Genomic DNA, 21658 nt, shown 5'->3' on the forward strand with positions numbered 1-21658 from the left:
GGTACATGAACCATGAACTTCAAGATGTTCAAGCTGGATTTAGAAAAGGCAGAGGAACCAGAGATGAAATTGCCAACATCTATTGGATCATCAAAAAAGCAAGAGAGTTCCAGAAAAACATCTATTTCTGCTTTACTGACTACGCCAAAGCCTTTGACTGTGTGAGTCACAACAAACTGTGGAAAATTCTTAAAGAGTTGAGAAATCTGTATGCAGGTCAAGAAGCAACAGTTAGAACTGGCAATGGAACAACAGACTGGTTCCAAATCGGGAAAGGAGGACTCAAGGTTGTATATTGTAACCTGCTTATTTAACTTATATGCAGAGTACATCATGAGAAATGCCAGGCTGGGTGAAGCACAAGCTGGAATCAAGATTGCTGGGAGAAATATCAATAACCTCAGATGTGCAGATGACACCACCCTTATGGCAGAAAGCAAAGAAGAATTAAAGAGAGCCTCTTGATGAAAGTGAAAGAGGAGAGTGAAAAAGTTGGCTTAAAACTCAACATTCAGAAAACTAAGATCATGGCATCTGGTCCCATCACTCATGGCAAATAGATGGGGGAACAGTGGAAACAGTGACAGACTTTATTTTTTTGGGCTCCAAAATCACTGCAGATGGTGACTGCAGCCATGAAATTAAAAGACACTTGCTCCTTAGAAGAAAAGCTATGACCAACCTAGATAGCATATTAAAAAGTAAAGACATTACTTGCCAATAAAGGTCTGTCTAGTCAAAGCTATGGTTTTTCCAGTAGTCATGTATGGATGTGAGAGTTGGACTGAAAAGAAAGCTGAGCACCAAAGAATTGATGCTTTTGAACTGTGGTGTTGGAGAAGACTCTTGAGAGTCCCTTGGACGTCAGGGAGAGTAAACCAGTCCTTTCTAAAGGAAATCAGTCCTGAATATTTATTGGAAGGACTGATGCTGAAGCTGAACTTCCAATACTTTGGCCACCTGATGCGAAAAACTGACTCATTGAAAAAGACCCTCATGCTGGGAAAAATTGAAAGCAGGAGAAGGGGTCAATAGAGGATGAGATGGTTGGATGCATCAGCTGCTTGATGGGCATGAGTCTGAGCAAGCTTCGGGAGTCGGTGATGGACAGGGAAGCCTGGTGTGCTGCAGTCCATGGGGTCACAGAGTCAGATACAACTGAGTGACTGAACTGAACTAAAGAACAATAACAAACATTCAGGGATCTGCTCCCCAGCTTAAAAAATATAACCGCTAGCTTTGGAGCTCTCTGTGTGGTTTTTGTACTACTTCCACAAATGTAACCATTCTCTTGAAATTTGTGCTTGCTTATAATCCCCTCTGGAGAAGGCAATGGCACCCCACTCCAGTACTCTCGCCTGGAAAATCCCATGGGCGGAGGAGCCTGGTGGGCTGCAGTCCATGGGGTCGCTAAGAGTCGGACACGACTGAGCGACTTCACTTTCACTTTTCACTTTCCTGCATTGGAGAAGGAAATGGCAACCCACTCCAGTGTTCTTGCCTGGAGAATCCCAGGGACGGGAGCCTGGTGGGCTGCTGTCTATGGGGTCACACAGAGTTGGACACAACTTAAGCGACTTGGCAGCAGCAGCAGCATAATCCCCTCCTTCATAGATTCCATTGTGTGAATATCCCACAATTTATCTTTTATTGTGTTAATTCTAATTTTTTCTTTTCTTTTTCTGCTAATATGAAAATGTTGCTAAGGATATTCTTTTATGCGTCTTCTGGGTACAAAGCAAGAGTTGCTTCAGGGTATGGACTTTGGTGTGGAGTTGTTGGAATGTGGCACGTATGTATGCGTCTTCAATTTCTTCAGTAAATCAGACCACGTTGTTTTCCAAAGTGGTTGTACAGTTTCAGCTCCCACTAGTGGTGGTCTATGTGTTACCAGTACTCAGGTCTTTGTTCACATCTGAAAGTCTGACAACATCTAATTTTTAGTCTAATGTGTATAAATACAAATTCTTTTGGATGTTCAGGGAGGTGCTTCTTAAATTGCCATGTTTACATAAAGCACATGGTATGTGTTTTAGTCGTCCAGTCGTGTCCTACTCTTTGAGAACCCATGGATGGTAGCCTGCCAGGCTCCTCTGTCCATGGAATTCTCCAGGCAAGAATAGTGGAGTCAGTGGGTTGCCATGCCCTTCTCCAGGGGATCTTCCCAACCCAGGAATTGAACCCGGGTCTTCTGAATTGTCGGCAGATTCTTTACTGACTGAACTACCAGGGAGGCAAAGCATATGGAGATGGTGTTGATACTGTGAGCACAGGGTGTGATCCAGCAGGTTGGGTTCTGCTTGGGAACTGAGAGCCTGCGTTTCTCATCACCATCCAGGCCACGCTGATGCCGCTGTTTCCTGTGCTCAGCGCTCAGTCGTGTCCGGCTCTGATTCCATCACAGAGAGTGATGGGGGGCTGGGGGTCTGCAGGCCCACAGGCTCCTTTGTTCAGAGGGTTTTCTGGACAAGAATCCTGGAGTGGGTTGCCATTTCCTACTCCAGGGGATCTTTCCAACCCAGGGATTGAACCTGTGACCCGTAAAGATCTCCACTGATATTCTTTCACTTACAGCACATAAAACTAGGGAAACTTTGCCCAATTCTATTTACTTATTCTTAAATTTTTCAGTAATTTTCACTCATTTATGGATGAAGAGCAATATAGAGCAATCCAACTGATTTTTTATTTAGTGCCGTACGTGTACATTACCCATTTTAAATCAACTTCAAAGTAATTTGATTGTAGTCATTATTCAGCGAGTTTCTAAGTGACTTCTTTAAAGGAAGAAAATTCAAGAAGTCTTTAAGGGAGATAATAGACCTTTATAGACCTTGTCAGTCTGCAAGCATTAGACTAACCGATCACTCATTAGCTGGATAAAATGAAGGATAAATAAAAATTAGCACATTTTTCTCAGTGCAAGATTGTGGTATGTGGTCTATGGCATGCACTTGTAGCAAGGTAATTCTTAGTACTTCCAAATTGCACTATTTTACAAACAGATGTTACGACAGAAGCGCCATTTAGCCTAGCTTAAGCAATGGAGATTTATTGGCCCATAAAACTGGGAAGAACCGGGATGGAATGGGCTTTAAATAAATGAGATGTCCTAATCGTGTAGTGTTATCAGAACCCTCTCAACATCTCCTAGCTGTGATTCTCCGTTTCTGTGGATGGATGAGCTTTCCTCCAAGTGCAAATGGTGGTAGTGGTGATGGAGGGAGCTTTTGGAGGATGAAAATATAGTGACAAATCTCAGAATTATCTCATTCAAAAGCGAAGTGAGAAAACACTCTTTTTTAAAGGAATTAATTTATTCATTTGGCTGCACTGGGTCTTAGTTTTGGCATGCAGGATCTTTGGTTGCAGCATGTGGGATCTAGTTCCGTGACGAGGGATTGAACCCTGGCCCCTGCATTGAGAGTGCAGAGTTTTAGTCCCTGGACCACCAGGGAGGTCCTGAGAAAACACTCTTCCAGAGGCCTCCCCCTCTGAAGTAGCCCTGTAAGTCATTCACTCTTTGCTGTATCAACTGTTTCCTTCATTGCCTTTATCATAAATTATCTCCTTTACTTGTTTGCTCACCTGATTGTTTTTCCTCTCCACCACAAGGTAAAATCCTTGAAGAAGAAGTAGTGCCTCTTTTGTTGGCATCCGTCAGCCATTCAGGAAATCATAAGGCGACAGGAATGTGAAATTCCAGGGTAGGACTCAGGCCTGCCCCAGGCGGTTGTCAGTATGTGGTCTGGAGGGCAGGGAAGTTTGATTACTGGGCATACCAGCGCCTCATAGGCGAGGCAAGTGTGATTTCACGTGGGAAATGGAGCTACTGTAAGCTGAAAAGTTGGGAAAAGATGCTGAGGAAACAACAAAAGCATGTGTTTTTTATGCCCTTTAAGCGTGGTTTCTGCTTCACTCAGCTTCCCGGTGTGTTGTGTAAAGCCGTGCAGGTTCCGCAGTGTGTGACGGTGCTTGGCTGAGGGGAGGGAGTGGGGTTGAAAGCCAGCACGAGGCTCCACACCTGTGGCTTCCTTTCTCCAGGAGGCATTGTTTTAAAGTTACCCCAAAGTTCTGTCTGGTCTCTGCCCACTGGACCGGCTGAATATCTGTGTCTCCATCTCACCTTCTTCATAGCTTCCCTTGAGAAAGAATACCAGGGGCAAAAGTGTGTGAGCTGGATGCATCTGGATCCCTCTGGCCAACTCAGTGTAGACTCTGCTTAGCCATGCCCTGCAGGTATTCTAAGAGAGATAACTTTCTGGAGAATTCCTTCCCCCACCCCCCTTTTTGTCTTCCCTCCATTTTTCTATTTAGGGTTAGTTGGTTAAGTTTCCTGACCATGCATTTTGAGGTGAATGCTGACTGAGTGGTAATATACATACTATCATCTACATTTCTCTGCATTTCCAGTTTGATTACTTTATAGTTCTGCTTCAAGAGGAAGAAGAAATTGCCTATGTCCATCACTGGCCCTTCAGTGGAATAGACTGTCTTAAAAGTTTGTTCTGTTTTTTGTTTGATTAGAGATCTCTTTCGGGCAGTGAAGTGCTCACTATTTAAAAGGAGGCAAATTGGTTTAAGGAACAGAAACCCACGCAATCTGACTCATGTAAGGCTGCTGGCAACCTCCCAAGTTTCAGACATACAGCTGAGCCTCTTCTTACATGGAAGGTCCTCAAGGAGCCATCTGTCCTCCTCTCTGGATTGCTTGGTTTCTTCTTGTTTCATTCTGGACATTGTTTCCGTTCATTTGATTCTCTTTAAACACTGAGTTTGTATACCGATCCACCTGCCAGAGGCAAAAATGGCATCTAGTACTTCATCTCATTGGATTCTCTGCAAGTCCACATAATGTCTGTACTGTAATCACTTGGGGAGTATAAAGAAAAAAAAAAAAAAGGATTTCTATGCCTCAAACAGATTCTGAGCCAGTAGGTCTGGAGTCCTAGAATCTACATGTTGAGACTTTCCCCCCACAGGAATTCCCAGACCCGTCTATAATCACAAGAGAAAGCAAGTGAGTGAATGATGAAGTAGATGAACCAGGCCCTAGCATCCACTTTCCCCTGACATAGCCCCTTTTCTTTTTTCCCTTTGCCAATTTTTGCATTGATCTTCCTATCCAAGGAGAGGAGATTGGCATTCTAAGAAGTTGAAAACAAATATTGAAGAATAGAATGGTTTTCATTAAAAGCAGCAGTATAGCAGCAACAGTTCTTAGTCTAGTTTGGTGGGTGAACAGTCCAGTTAGGCAGTGGGGCTCTCTGTCCCTTATCAAATCAGGGCTAATTAGTTGATCTTGAATGCTCTTGGAGGTGTAAGATAGGGCTGGGTGTTCCTGAGAAACACCTGCAGCCTTAGGCCCACTCTAATAACTTTGAAAACCTCTGTACCTTGGTGGCAGCTATCCAAAGAGTCAGACTCTGTACCTGGGCAGGTGATATATGACCTCACAACTTCAGTGTCTGTCATTCTCAAACTAGCTTACACTTTAGTTCAGTTGTTCAACAGCATCCGACTCTTTGTGACCCCATGGACTGCAGCATGCCAGGCCTCCTTGTCCACACCATCTCCCGGAGCTTGCTCAAACTCATGTCCATCGAGTTACTGATGCCATCCAACCATCTCATCCTCTATCATCCCCTTCTCCTCCTGCCTTCAGTCTTTCTCAGCATCAGGGTCTTTTCCAATGAGTCAGTTCTTTGAATCAGTGGCCAAAGTATTGGAGTTTCAGCTTCAGCATCAGTCCTTCCAGTGAATATTCAGGACTTTAGGATGGAAAGCTTACACTGTGTGTCTCTAGTTTAAGATCTTTAGAGAGAGAATCTCATCACTGACTAGCCAATCAGAAACCTACTCAGATTGAAGGTCAGAGCTAACTTTGAGAAGGGCATTAAAAACTTGCTTTTGGTTGGCTTGCAAAATAGGATTAAGTGATTCTTTGTAATTCCTTTTCATTTTATTTATTTCTTAGGTAACACTATTATATCCCTAAATCAACTAGAATGAATTTTTTTTGTTAGAACTACAAATATGACAACCTAGTTTTACATGTAAAATAAATACCATGTACACTATTTAGGATATTTATCAAGTAATTTTATGGCAGACATTATCATTGTTTCTTCATATTTTAATAGCAAAATGTATACTGTATTAAGTTGGAGATAAAGTAACATATTATTTAATATATTTAAAATATAATGTCATATATTTTACCTTTGTCGGGCTGACATATGGAAATGGTGGTAGCAATTTAATTCTGAGACTTCAGTATAAGTAATGAAAGCTATTACTTTAATAAATTTGTCTTTTGTAGAATTGCAGAGACATTGAAGACATTTGAAGGGCTTCCCTGATAGTTCAGTTGGTAAAGAATCCGCCTGCAATGCAGGAGACCCTAGTTCGATTCCTAGGTTGGGAAGATTCGCTGGAGAAGGGATAGGCTACCCCCTTCAGTAATCTTGGGCTTCCCTTGTGGTTTTGATCCCTGGGTTGGAAAGATCCTAAGCAGTTGCATGGCACAGACCAGTTATGTGTTAAGCCCACAGAGTATAATGTCAGTACCTCAGGGTTTGTTTAAGAACATGTGTATTTTATACCTTTAACTATGAGTTATCAAGATAGTTGTTCTGACTTTTGAAAATTATTTTATTTTTCCAGATCCAGTCCCTCTGTGGAACTTCTAAACATCTTCTCTTAGTGGAAGTGCTGTTTTCTGCACAATGAAGTCAACATCTTAATTTACACCAGCGTTCGTGTGGTTCTGATTCATCTGCTCTGGTTCACGAAGCTTGAGATCTAAGGCAAACAGGGTCTTTTGCAATGACAATATGACTAATAGTAAAGGAAGATCTATTATTAATAAATCAAGTGGTGGTCGAAGCAGTGGAGGAGGTTTTGTGGACTGGACTTTAAGTTTAAATACAATTCAGTCTGATAAGTTTTTAAACTTACTGCTGAGTATGGTTCCAGTAATATACCAGAAAAACCAGGAAGACAGGCACAAAAAAGGAAATAGCATTTGGCAAGATGGGTTATCACCTGCAGCGCAGACTTTCAGTAATAGATCCGAACAGCACATGGAATATCACAGTTTCTCGGAGCAGTCTTTTCATGGCAACAGTGGGCACACGCCGTCAAGCTGTAGCCAAAAGTATGATGACTATGCCAACTACAATTACTGTGATGGAAGGGAGGCTTCAGAAACTACAGCCATGCTGCAAGATGACGATGGGTCTAGTGATGGTGATGAAGATGTCATTGTGGAGACAAGCCAGAAGTTACCAAAGGAGTCCAGTGGTGTCATGGCACTGCAGATCCTGGTGCCGTTTCTGTTGGCTGGCTTTGGGACAGTCTCGGCTGGCATGGTTTTGGACATAGTGCAGGTGGGTTTTCATCTTTGATTTCACTGGCTTTGTTGTTTAAAGTGTGTTGTGTCAGTTACTAATCGCAGACGTTATATTTAGTTTTAATTTATCCCTTACTTAAAATGAACTGATGCGGACTCTGGTGGAGAATCTGCTCTTTCTAGGTATCTTTTGTTTGTCTTCCTTTAGAAATTCTAAGAGAATTGTCTGATTCTGACCATAAAGTAATTCTTCATAAAATATTAAATATAAAGTAATCCCAAATAGGGTAAATCAGCTAAATGAATAACTCAATATATTTAAATACATCCCTGTTTTAAAAATAAAAAATAATGTATGTTCATTAAAATGAACTCAAACAATGCAGAGTATTGAGTCAACAATAAAAAGTCCTGCTCCTCATCTCCAAATTAAAACTCTCTTCCCCTCTGGAGGTTACCATTGTTAAGAGTTTACTTGCAGACGACTTTTCCGTGCTTATATACAAGCATATGTGCAGAGGGTTTTTTTTTTAAATAAAAATTAAATTCCATATGTATTTTTCTCAGTTTATTTTCACTGCTTATTAATATATCTTGGACATGTTTCTAAATTAGTAAAAAGGATATTTAGCATTTTAAAAATAGTGCTTGATATTTTCATTATATGTATATATATACCAAAATTTACTTATTCATTCTCCTATGCTGGTACTATAACAAATATCCTTACAAATTTATCTTTATAGACTCATACTAATTTTTTCATAAGATAGATTTTAAAAATGGGATTGTTGGGTATTAGAGCAGGTGTGTGTGTTTAAAATTTCATAGGTATTGTCAAATTGCCTTTCAAAAAGTTTGTACCAATTTGTAGTCCTTCCAGAAATATGTAAATACTTTTATTTTTCCATACCCTTATCAACATTTGATGTTCTTGATCTTTTTCATTTTTGCCAGTTGATAGGAAAATGTTATCCTATTTTAATTAACATTAATTACTATTAATGTTTTAGCCTCTTTTCATATGTTTATTGGCCATTCTTACCTTTTCTGTGAATGCTTCTTATATGAATTACTTTTTTGTATCTTATCCATTTTTTTAAGGTTTTTTTTTTTTCTTTTTAATTTATATTTTACTGAAGGATAATTTAATTGCTTTGTAGAGTTTTCTGTCAAAACTCAGCATGAATCAGCCACAGGTATACATATATCCCCTCCCTTCTGAACCTCCCTCCCATCTCCCTCCCCATCCCACCCCTCTAGGTTGATACAGAGCCCCTGTTTGAGTTTCCTGAGCCAGACAGCAAATTCCCGTTGGTTATCTATTTTACATATGGTAACGTAAGTTTCCATGTTACTCTTCCCATACATCTCTCTATAGTTCAGCTGCGGATGCTGGCACATGGGGAGAGAGAGGCCATGGGGATGGCTCCATCTCCTACGCAGGCCTCAGCAGTATCGCCTTGCTTCCATGGCTGCCTGGCTTCCATGCCTTCCACAGGCATTTCCCACCACAGTCTCCTCCCTCACATCCCCTCGATCTGTCTCTCTAAAGTCAGCAGCAACCCTCGCCCTGGAATTGCTCCACAATCCCTAAACTCCAGCTCCCAGCCGCTGACCCTTCCAGGGGATCTGCATCCCTGTCCGGGGTGTGTATGGCTGGGGCAAGGACGGTCTGATTCTCATTCCATTTAGGCCGCCACAGATCAGCTGTTTCACAGTCTTAAATGTTTTTTCTCTGACTCAGATAATTGCCCCGATATGGGGATCGGACTCCTGCTTCAGTTCCCCCACCCTGAGGGCAGGTCCAGTCCTACTAACACTCCTGTTTTCCCCCTAGTTCCTTCGTCTTACCAAGTTTTGCGTGCTTCTATATATTATTTTCCGCTGGTCAGGCACTCCTGTCCGCTCTCAGCTGGTGTTCTGCATGAACTTCTGTGTCTGAAGGTGTATTCCTGATGTATCCCTGGAGAGAGATGTACTCCACGTCCACCTACTCCTCCGTTATCTTGTTCTTTCTTTTATCCATTTAAAAATGTGTATATTACTTATTTACTTGTAGGAGTTCTTAATGTAGTATTATATAAAGTTACAAAATTACCTGTTAATTAATTACCTTTCTAACATAGTACATTGTAAAAAGGTAGCATTCTGTTACTATCAATTTTCATTCCTCAGAAAAAGATTGTCTCTAGGAAAGTGTTAGATACATTATCGTAATGTGCCTTTCTCTTCCATTGTTTGCTCTCTAAAGGAAATCTCAGGTCATTTATGACTCTAAGACACTTTTAAACACGTAAGATTTTTATCTAAATGGAAAATGTACATTTTATCTAAATAGAAACATAATTTTTATACCATCAGGTGGAAAAAAGATATGAAAAGAACTGTAAAGTATTTTGAATTTTTGAATAGACTATAATACTAAAGGGGGAACCAAACCTATCTGTACACTTGAAATATGGTTGTTTTAAATTATTACCATAGCATCATAACTGCTAAAATGAATATAATGTTTTGGGTTGACTTTTTTTTCTGACTTTTTGGTGATAGTTATTCAGAAGAAACACTCAACAGTTAGCTATATATAGCATGATAACATCTGTAGGAAAAATATGTTAGTGTGTATAGATTGTTAGGTAGAACAGTTACATAACTCATTATGTCCCTTCCTCTGGTGTATGCTCACCGATTTCTTGGTATTTGAGAGAAGAGCTTGTGTGTAATTGGGAAAAGTTGCTTTTGTGAATTATAAATTTGTTCCTGATTTGTGTGTTTGTGGCTCGTGCTGTGTCTTTGCCGCTGCGTGCGGGCTTGTCTGTGGTTGCCGAGGGCAGGGCTGCTCTCTGGCTGCAGCGCCCGGGCTTCTCTCTGCAGGAGCTTCTTCCGTTGCGGAGCATGGGCTCTCAGATGCACGGGCTTCAGTAGTTTTGGGTCCCGGGTTGTCCAGAGCGCATGTTCATTAGTTGTGCACAGGCTTCATTGTGCCACAGCCTGTGGGATCTTCCCGGATCAGAAATCAGACCCGTGTCTCCTGCATGGGCAGGCGGACTCTTCACCACCGAGCCACCATGGAAGCCCTTCTTTTATGATTTTATGAACGTTTAACACTGCTAGCCCTAAGAACTTCATAGTGTTAAACTTTGCTGTTAAAAAGCATGAAGGTATAATGTAAATGTTTTGAAGGATTTAATTTGATGAGGTTTTCAAAACTTATTAGATTGTGACGTTTAAAATATATAGAGTGTAAGAAGCAGAAATATACAGCTCAGTGAACTTTCATGACACAAATAACCATATGATGGTCACTTGGGTCAACAAATAGAATCTTAGCTGTATTTCGTTAGTCTTCATCGGTGCTCCCTTACAAAAGCTTTTCTTTTTTCTCCATCACCAAAAATAATCAATAACCTGATATTTCTTAGTACTTTTTTGTCTTTATAAGTGTGTATTATTAAACACCATTGCTTGGGTTTACTTAATTCTTTTTTAAAATTTATGCAGTGGAAGTATGGAGTATACCTATATGTTTGGGTTTTTTGGGTCAACATTATGTAAGTTTTAGAAAACTGTTGGTCATGTATTTTTATTGCTGTGTTGTAATCCAGTGTACATACATCACAATTTATCCATCCTGCTGTTTTCTTCAGTGCATCCTACTGTTGATGGGCTTCGGGCTGAACGGTGTTTCCAGGCTCTTGGTGTACTTCTACATGCATTTCTCTTGGGTAGATAGGTAGAAATGGAATCTCTAGGTCTTAGAATATGCAGGTATTTAAATGTAGTATTTGTCAAATGGTTTTCCAAAGTGGTTGTACCAATTTACAGACAAATGTAGCCGTATATGAGCAGTTCCGCTGTCCTATGTTATTATTTATACAAGGTATCAGCAGTCTTTTTTAAAATGATTTTGTGGTGTAGTCTCTAAGTTGTGTCCGACTCTTGTAATGCCATGGACTGTAGCCTGCCAGGCTCCTCTGTCCATGAGATTCTCCAGGCAAGAATATTGGAGTGGGTTGCCATTTCCTTCTCTAGGGGATCTTCCCGATCCAGGAATTGAACCCGGGTCTCCTGCATTGCAGGCAGATTCTTTACCAACTGAGGTACAAGGGAAGTCCAAAATGATTTTAATGTACTTACGTATTTATTTTTGACTCTTCTTGGTCTTTGTTGCTGGGCTGGCTTTTGCTCTAGTTGTGGTGCGTTGGGGCTGCTCTCTCGTTGTGGTGTGCGGGCTTCTCACTGCAGTGGCTTCTCTTGCACAGACTTAGGGCGCTCGGGCTTCAGTGGCCGCAGCACGTGGGCTCAGCAGTGTGGCTCAGCGGGCTCCAGAGCACAGGCTCGGTGGTTGTGATGCACAGGCTTTGTTGCTCCGCGGCATGTGGCATCTTCCCAGATCAGGGATTGAACCCACGTCTCAGGTTGATTCTTTACCAGTGAGCCATCAGGGATGCCCTAGCGGTCATTTTAATTTTAGAAATTCTGGCATATGTGGGGTGGTATGTTGAGGTTTTAAGTGGGATTTTCCTATGATGATGTTTGCTGATCATTTGTGTATCACTGGTGAAGTTTCTTTGCCCATTTTCATGTATAGTTGTTTGGCTTTCTTTTTATTATTGATTTATAGGAGTTATATTTATATTATAGATGTAAGCCCTTTAGTGAAAGTGAAAAGTGGAAGTGTTAGTCGCTCAGTCATGTCTGACTCTTTGTGACTCCGTGGACTGTGGTTCGCCAGGCTCCTCTGTCCCTGGGGATTCCCCAGGCAAGAATAGTGGAGTGGGTAAACATCCCCTTCTCCAGAGGATCTTCCCAACCTGGGGATCAAACCCAGATCTCCTACATTGCAGGCAGATTCTTTACCATCTAGCCACCAGGGAAGCCCCAAGCCCTTTAGTTATATGTAATACACATATTCTGCACCAACTGCCGCCCCCCCACCCCCGCCGGCGGCTTGCTTTTTTTTTACTCTCAGTAGTATGTTTTGATGAGCAGAAGTTCTTAATTTTTATACAGTCCTCTTTTCCCTACTTTTCTATGGTCCGTGCTTTTTGCCTGCTGTTTAAGAAATCTATCTACACCCTGTGAATTAAGATATTCTTGTATAATACTTCCTCGAAGTGTCATTGTTTTGTCTTTTACACATTGATCTTTCCTTGCCTGGAATCCATTCTGTATAGAGTGTGAGGTAGGGGTTCTATTTTTTCTTTTCCACATGGATTTCCGTTTGTGTCCTCACTATCATATAACTAAAATATTTGTTGTAAGTCAAGTGCCCGTTTGTGAGTAGGGCTACTTCTGGGCTCTCAATTCTGTTCCTTAGGTGTATTTATGTCTCTTGTCTGAAAGCCACACTGTCATCATTACTCTGTAAGTCTTGCTATCTAGTAGAGAATTTTCTCTCCTTAGTCTTCCAGGAGAGTGTTTTGGTTATTCTTTCCCTTTGCATTTCCATGTATGTTTTTAGTGTAAAACATGTCAGTTTTCAAAAAAAGTTGTTGCAGTTGTGATTCAGAGATAATTAGGGGGCGAACTGGCTCTGTTGTTCCATGTTTGTGGAATAATAGTCCTCCATTTGTTTAGGTCATCTTTAATTCCCCTCACTGATGTTTTACAGTTTCTGAACAAAAGTCTTTTACATTTTTAGTTAGGGTCATTTCTAGTCATTTGATACTTTTTAATGCTATTGTAAGGGCTTCCTGGGTGGCTCAGTGGATAAAGAATCCGCCTGCTAATGCAGGAGACAGAGGAGACACAGATTTGATCCCTGGGTGGGGAAGAGCCCCTAGAGGAGGAAATGGCAACCTAGGCCAGTATTCTTGCCTGGAGAATTCCATCGACAGAGGAACCTGGTGGGCTACAGTCCATGGCGTCACAAAGAGCTGGACATGACTAAGCGGCTAATCACACAGACCAATACTATTCTAAGTGATACAGTTCTAAAAAAATGATTTTCTATTTGTTGCAGGTATGTTCATGTATCTATAGAGGTAAAAAGTGAGTGCCATAGGAATTCTGTAGAGATAGCAAAAAGACCTGTAGGAGTATAGAATGCCTGTTTTTACTTATTCAAGATTTTCCAAAGGAGTAAGCTTTTGTGCCAGTCTAAACTACCTCTTTGTGCTTATGCCTTGAACATCCTTTATATTCATTTTTGGTCCCAGATTAGTAGAAGAGCATATAAAGCACCAGTTATAGTACCTGGGAGATAACCATTGCATAAGTGGTGTAATAGTAACAAGTATCATTCTTTGCATGAATGTTCCCTGTCAAGACTCTGCATGAGTTTTCTCATTTGATGCCCATAAGGAAGACTCTCCAGTAGGTGATGTTATTCTTATTTTATGAAGCTTAGAAATTTGCCTAAGGTCACACAAGTGGTAAGTGGACGGATTAAACCCAAGTTTGTTACTCTAAAACTCATGCTTTCAACTACTATACCATCTCCTTATTTATAGGGAACCTAGCTTATCTTTGGATCAGTTCAGCTCAGTTCAGTCGCTCAGTTGTGTCCGACTCTTTGTGACCCCATGGACTGCAACACACCAGGCTTCCCTGTCCATCACCAACTCCTGGAGCATGCTTAAACTCATGTCCATTGAGTCGGTAATGCCATCCAGCCATCTCATCCTCTGTCGTCCCCTTCTCCTCCTGTCTTTATTCTTGCCCAGCATCAGGGTCTTTTCCAGTGAGTCTGTTTAGATAAATATATATATATCTACCTCAGATATAAGTAGATCTGGGACTTACATTTATGATTAAATTCATGATTACCTTCTCTCTGTCTTTCACTTCAACTTTTGTTTGTGGCCCTCATTCACTCCTATTGCAGGTGGCTGCTGACAGTTGTGAGGTCATATCCTTTTAGTTTGTATTACAGAAGCAAAGAATGAGCTAGCCTTCTGTAAGTTGGCAAATTCTAGGGCAAAGCTCAGTAGTTGGCTTATCTTTGGTCACATGCTTACCCCCAGGATCAGTAGGTGATGACTAGCCCAGCTAAATTTACATTTCTATCCCTGGAACAGAGGGGCATTCAGATCAGTAATTTTACCAGAACTACACACAAAAAAAGGAATGTAACTGCTTCTCAAAAGAGAGGGAATGAATATTGTTGCAAGGAAAATGGAGATGAAAGAGTATGAAGAGGCAAGAGCACCAGCGTTACAGCAGAGACCCCTGACACATGGGACTTTATCTGAATCAGTGGTTCTCCAGGTGTGCTCCTTGAACCTGCAGCATCTGGGAGCTTGTTAGATACACAAATTCTCAAGCTCCATTCCAGTTCCTCTGAATCAGAAACCATCAGGGTGGGCCCCAGCAGTCTGTATAAGCATTCCTGATGTCTTGACAGGCTTCCCTTGTGGCTCAGCTGGTGAAGAATCCGGCTGTAATGCGGGAGACCTGGGTTCGATCCCTGGGTTGGGAAGATCCCCTGGAGAAGGCAAAGGCTACCCACTCCAGTAGTCTGGCCTGAAGAATTCCATGGACTATACAGTCCATGGGGTTGCAAAGAGTCTTATGGGTAAAAGTTTGAGAACTAATCATTTGAACTAATCCAAGTTCCTTTCTTGCTAGTAAATGGGGTTGGGTAGAATAGTTAGGCCACATAGTTTTTGGTCCCATTTAAGTATTTCAGTTCAGTTCAGTCACTCAGTCGTGTCCGACTCTTTGCAACCCCATGAATCGCAGCACACCAGGCCTCCCTGTCCATCACCAACTCCCGGAGTTTACTCAAACTCATGTCCATTGAGTCGGTGATGCCATCCAGCCATCTCATCCTCTGTCATCCCCTTCTCCTCCTGCCCCCAATCCCTCCCAACATCAGGGTCTTTTCCAGTGAGTCAACTCTTCTCATGAGGTGGCCAAAGTATTGGAGTTTCAGCCTCAGCAGCAGTCCTTCCAATGAACACCCAGGACTGATCTCCTTTAGGATGGACTGGTTGGATCTCCTTGCTGTCCAAGAGACTCTCAAGAGTCTTCTCCAACACCACAGTTCAAAAGCATCAATTCTTCGGCACTCAGCTTTCTTCACAGTCCAACTCTCACATCCATACAAGACCACTGGAAAAACCATAGCCTTGACTAGATGAACCTTTGTTGTCAAAATAGTGTCTCTTCTTTTTAATATGCTATCTAGGTTGGTCATAACTTTCCTTCCAAGGAGTAAGCGTCTTTTAATTTCATGGCTGCAATCACCATCTGCAGTGATTTTGGGGCCCCCAAAAATAAAGTCTGACACTGTTTCCACTGTTTCCCCATCTATTTGCCATGAAGCGATGGGACCAGATGCCATGATCTTAGTTTTCTGCATGTTGAGCTTTAAGCCAGCTTTTTCACTCTCCTCTTTCACTTTCATCAAATAGGGCCCAGACCAAAACACCAGCCTAATGCCTTATTCAGAGCAGATGTTTGGTGATTCCTTGATAATATAATGAATGAAATAAAATTAAACTCTACCTGTGTTGTAAAGATCCCTGAATTTTGATAATCAAATTTAAGAGTTTTAAGTCACAGGATGTCAGATTCGGAAATCCTCAGAAACCACCTGATCCAAGCCCCTTGTTTTTTCTTCCCTTCCTAAAAATGAACAGAGTTGTAAGTGATTTACCCGAGAATATACGCATATACGGCTAGTAAATGACAGAGCCCTGTATGTGCATAAATCCTGCTCCCTGTATAGCATGCTATATATGTATCTCAGATTTGTCTATAGACTTTATCTGTCACGTAGGATTAGTGATAGCCACCCATCCATCTAGACGAAATACAAGTAAACTGAGCTAATCCCTTTGGACTTTCCAGTAGTTCCTAGGTAAATTTATACTTAGAATATTATTGGAAGCTGATGGCTACAAAACCCCAAGATCTTCTTGTATTTTATGAAGACGGTATTGTTGGAATGCTGAAGAATCTTCCTTTGAAATCAACCATAGCATGACTCTCAAGTGTTCCTTAATTACTACGCTGCTAAGGCAGTTTGTCTATGTTTCAGAATTCACATGGAGTGATGCACTGATCCTGGAACTCTGAGTAACACTGTTTTTCTGATGTATAAAGCAGAGAGATCAGAGAGGAAAGGGATGGTGTGTTGACGTTTTGTGGATTAAATACCAGTGTGTTTTAAAAAGTGCAAAGAGAAGGTAAGAGGACAGTATCAGTGTTAGATTAAATTTTTGTCATCAGTTTCTCATTTCGCAAAGCTAGGGACATCACATTTGTCCCTCCTTACAAGGTATAGCTATAGTTTTAAGAGTTTGTATTAAAGATAAAATTCCTCTTTTAACACAACTGTGACCTGAGGAAGGCACTAGCACTGTGATGTAATGGTTCTGGTTTTTATTTCAAAAATAATAAATGTAATTCTACTTCTGGGAAGCTGCAGTAAATATGCTTTCACTTTTCCTTCCCATTAAGTATCCCCAAACCCCAGAAACTTTATATAAAACACACATAAGATTCTGAAAGGCAGAAAGAAGAAAGAGGCTGGCTAGGCCCCTTAGGGCTCAAGGAGCAAAACATTGATGAGTGCCGGAGGTTTTCTTTTGCTTCATATAGCCCAGAAAGTGAAAGTGTTAGTCGCTCAGGTCATGTTTGACTTTTTGTGACCCCCACGGACGGTAGCCCACCAGGCTCCTCTGTCCATGGAATTCTCCAGGCAAGAACACTGAAGTGGGTAGCCACTTCCTTCTCAAGGGGAGCTTCTCGACCCAGGGATCAAACCTGGGTCACCTGCATTGCGGCAGATTCTTTACCATCTGAGCCGCCAGGAAAGCCCACGTATATCCCAGATTTGGGGCTAAAAGAGCCGGCAGAGAGATGCAAACAAGGGCAGACAAAGCCAAACCAACGTAAGTCTGGTCTCTGTAGCCAAAGGACTAGGAGAGGAACGCCCTAACAAGACAGAAAAGTTTTAGATAATAACTGCTCTACTCTAGCCAAACACTACAGAGAAAACTGTGGCCCCACCCACAGCCACCTCAGCAGAGCCTGGAGGGCATTCTGCTAAGTAAAATAAAATAGAGAAAGACAAATACTGCATGGTCTCTCTTATCAAAGAAGAGTCAAAGTCATAAAAACTGAGAGTAGAATGGTGATTGCCAGGGCCTGAGGGGGTGAAGGAAATGGGGAGACGTGGGTAAAAGGGTACAGACTTTCACTTACGAGCTAAGTGTGTTCTGAGGATCTAATGTACAGCATGGTGACTGCAGTTGATAATACTGTATTGTATACTCGAGTTTTGCTAAGAGAATAAGTCTTAAGCATTCTCACTGAAAAAAGAAAAAGTAACTGTGAGGTGATGAATGTATTAATTAACTGTTTGGTGGAATTCCTTTGATAATGTGTATGTATTTTAAGTCATCCTACTGTACCCTTTAGTATATTACAGTTCTGTTTGTCAGTTATACCTCAGTAAAGCTGGGGGCCAGGGTGGCGTGAAGGAGGCTGGAATGAGGTGCTGTAGTACTTAAGCCAAGATAGTATCAGAGAAGGGCAAGTAGAGTGCTGGGAATTTCACCTTGTCAGCTGATCATGAGAGGCCCCCAAGAGACCTGGAAGGAGAAATAGAAAACTCCACAGTTATAGTTGGAGACGTCAGCACTCTTCTCTCGGCAATTGATAGAACAACTAGATAGTGGATCTTATAGAAGAATTTGACAACAGCACCAATCAACAAGATCTAACTGACATTTATAGAACACTCCACCCAAAAAACAGCAGAATGCCATTCTGTTCAAGCTCTTACTGATCATATTTAGAGATAGTTCATATCCTGAGCCATCACAGAAACCTCAACAAATTCAAAATATTGAAATCAGAGTATGTTCTTCGACCACAGTGTAATCAAACTTGAAAGCAGTAACAGCAAAAATCTTCAGAGATGAAACAGTATACTTTCAGATAATCTGTTGGTGGAAGAGGAAGTCTCAAGAAAAATGAAAAACAAAACAAAACATTGAACTGAGTGAAAATGAAAGTACAACATCAAAATTTGTGAGTCACATGTGCAGTGGTCCAGAGATAGAAATTTATAGAACTGAATGCATACCTCAGAATTTAAAAAAATCTCAAATCAATAATCTAAGCTCCCATCTCAGGCTTAGAAAAAATGAATAGAATATACCAAAAGCAAGCGGAAGAAAGTAAATAATAAATATAAAAGCAAAACTCAATGACATTGAAAGCAGGAAGATAATAGAAAAAAAATCAGTGAAACAAGCATTTGATTCTTTCAAAAGATCAGTAAAACTGACAATTTGTAGCAGACTGACAATTAAAACCAAAAGAGAAGACATTACCAGTATCAGAACAACATAGGGGATATCACTGCAGATTGTGCAGACATCAAAAGGGTAACTAAAGAAATGCTATAAATGACTCTGCACACATAAATTTTACAGCTTAAAGTGTAAATGCAGTTACTGCATTTCACCCAAAATGAAGTGGGTATTTTTGAATAGCTCTTACTCACTAAGGAATTTGAATTCATACTTTTAGAAACTCCCCAAAAAGAAATCTTCAGACACAGATAGTTTCACCCGAAAATTCTACCAAATGTTTAAAGCAGAATTAACACTAATTCTACACAAGCTTTTCTGAAAAATTGATAGGGAAGGAACACTTACCAATTCACTTTAAGAAGATAATATTACCCAGATACCAAACCAAAGACAATGCAAAACACAAACAAACCAACCCAACCCCATCTCCCAAAACCCACAGACCAATAGTTCTCCTGAATCTAGACAAAAAAATCCTTAACAAAACATTGGCAAATAGAATTTAGCAACATATAAAATGAATTATATACCATGGAAAATGAGGTTTATTCCAGGGATGAAAGTCTTGTTCACGATTTGAAAATCACTGTAACTCACCATATAAACTGGCTAAAGAAGAAAATCACATAACTGTATCAACTGATACAGAAAAAGCAGTTGACAAAATTCAACATGCATTCATGATAAGAAACAAACTTAAATAAGAATAGAGTAGAACTTCTTCAGTTCAGTTCAGTCACTCAGCTGTGTCCGACTCTTTGCGACCCCATGAATAGCAGCACACCAGGCCTCCCTGTCCATCACCAACTCCTGGAGTTTACTCAAACTCACGTCCATCGAGCTGGTGATGCCATCTAGCCATCTCATCCTCCGTCGTCCCCCTCTCCTCCTGCCCCCAATCCCTCCCAACATCAGGGTCTTTTCCAGTGAGTCAACTCTTCTCATGAGGTGGCCAAAGTATTGGAGTTTCAGCCTCAGCAGCAGTCCTTCCAATGAACACCCAGGACTGATCTCCTCTAGGATGGACTGGTTGGATCTCCTTGCACTCCAAGGGACTCTCACGAGTCTTCTCCAACATCACAGTTCAAAAGCATCAATTCTTCGGCACTCAGCTTTCTTCACAGTCCAACTCTCACATCCATATATGACCACTGGAAAAACCATAGCCTTGACTAGACGGACCTTTGTTGGCAAAGTAATGTCTCTGCTTTTTAATATGCTATCTAGGTTGGTCATAATTTTCCTTCCAAAGAGTAAGCATCTTTTAATTTCATGGCTGCAATCACCATCTGCAGTGATTTTGGAGCTCCCCAAAATAAAGTCAGCCACTGTTTCCACTGTTTCCCCATCTATTTGCCATGAAGTGATGGGACCGGATGCCATGATCTTAGTTTTCTGAATGTTAAGCTTTAAGCCAACTTTTTCACTCTCCTCTTTCACTTTCATCAAGAGGCTTTTTAGTTCTCTTCACTTCCTGCCATAAGGGTGGTGTCATCTGCATATCTGAGGTTATTGATATTTTTCCCAGCAATCTTGATTCCAGCTTGTGCTTCTTCTCGCCCAGCGTTTCTCATGATGTACCCTGCATATAAGTTAAATAAGCAGGGTGATAATATACAGCCTTGACGTACTCCTTTTCCTATTTGGGACCAGTCTGTTGTTCCATGTCCAGTCCTAACTGTTGCTTCCTGACCTGCATACAGGTTTCTCAAGAGGCAGGTCAGGTGGTCTGGTATTCCCATGTCTTTCAGAATTTTCCACAGTTTATTGTGATCCACACAGTCAAAGGCTTTGGCATAGTCAGTAAAGCAGAACTAGATGTTTTTCTGGACCACTCTTTTTCTTTTTCGATGATCCAGCAGATGTTGGCAATTTGATCTCTGGTTCCTCTGCCTTTTCTAAAACCAGCTTGAACATCTGGAAGTTCACGGTTCATGTATTGCTGAAGCCTGGCTTGGAGAATTTTGAACATTACTTTACTAGCGTGTGAGATGAGTGCAGTTGTGCAGTAGTTTGAGCATTCTTTGGGATTACCTTTCTTAGGACTTCCTCAACCTTGTACTTAATGGTGAAATACTGAATGTTTTTCCCCTAAGAACAGACTCAAAGCAAGGATGTCCACACTCATTACGTTTATTCAGCATAATGCAATAATTTAAGAAAAAGAAATAAAAGACATACAGGTTGGACAGGAGGAAATAAAACTTCCTGTTTGCAGATGACATGATGGTCTTCTTCGAAAATTCCAAGGAATCTACCAAAATCAAAACAAAAACTCCAAGAACAGATAAATGAGCTCAGTAAGGCCATGGATACCCAATATGTACAAAAAATAAATTCAGATTCTAGCAATGAGTACGTTGGAATTTAAAAATAACTGTCAACTGAAAAAAATGTACAATGTGAGAGTTGTGAGTTAAGTTTTATTTGAGGCAATATGAACAGCCTGGGAGACAGCACCTTAGATAGCTTTGAGAGACTGCTCCAGAGAAGCAGGGGGATTTTGATAAAGGGGTGCACATGCAGTGAAGCATATATTTTTTTGTAGAAAGTTTTTGCTGGTCTCGTGAAGCTTCTGCTAGCCATGAGAAACAGTCATCACCATGAAGGACTTTAGTGTTTTTCTAGATATGAGGAGATAGATGAATTTGGCTCATAAAATCAGCTCCTGAGAATATCTGACTATCTGAAGACCTGTGCTGCCAGTTTTCCAGAGTACCTCACTTCTGCTGTCCACCCTGAAGTCCTTCAGGGGTATTGGAGGTCAACGGCTGCCGCAGCACCTGATTTAATCCTTGTAGATTGCAAGTACCCATGGCAAGTTCCAGTTTGTGGTTCATGACAATAACATTTACTCAAAAAGTAAATACCCGGAAAAATCTTAAAAAACGCGTACAGGATTTATATGCTGAAAGCTACAAAACACCAGTGAAAGAATCAAGGAACATCTAAATAAATGGAGAGACTTGTATTCATGGCTTAGAAGATTTGACATAGTAAAGATGTCAGTTCTCCCCAAATTGAT

The 21658-nt window shown here is 41.0% G+C and overlaps 1 protein-coding gene across 7 annotated transcripts in view; it reads left to right on the top strand.

Annotated features, from left to right (window-relative positions):
• SLC41A2 (solute carrier family 41 member 2) overlaps positions 1–21658 on the top strand; it is a 127375-nt gene that overhangs the window by 20734 nt on the left and 84983 nt on the right. For all 7 annotated transcript variants that reach the window (XM_043881108.1, XM_043881114.1, XM_043881109.1 and 4 more), the window contains one exon: positions 6667–7391. In XM_043881108.1, the coding sequence (XP_043737043.1) occupies positions 6837–7391 (555 nt within the window). In that variant the 5' untranslated portion in view covers positions 6667–6836. The remainder of the gene's footprint in view (positions 1–6666; positions 7392–21658) is intronic.

Source organism: Cervus elaphus, chromosome 22 (genome assembly GCF_910594005.1).
Source record: "Cervus elaphus chromosome 22, mCerEla1.1, whole genome shotgun sequence".
Classification (NCBI taxonomy): domain Eukaryota; kingdom Metazoa; phylum Chordata; class Mammalia; order Artiodactyla; family Cervidae; genus Cervus; species Cervus elaphus.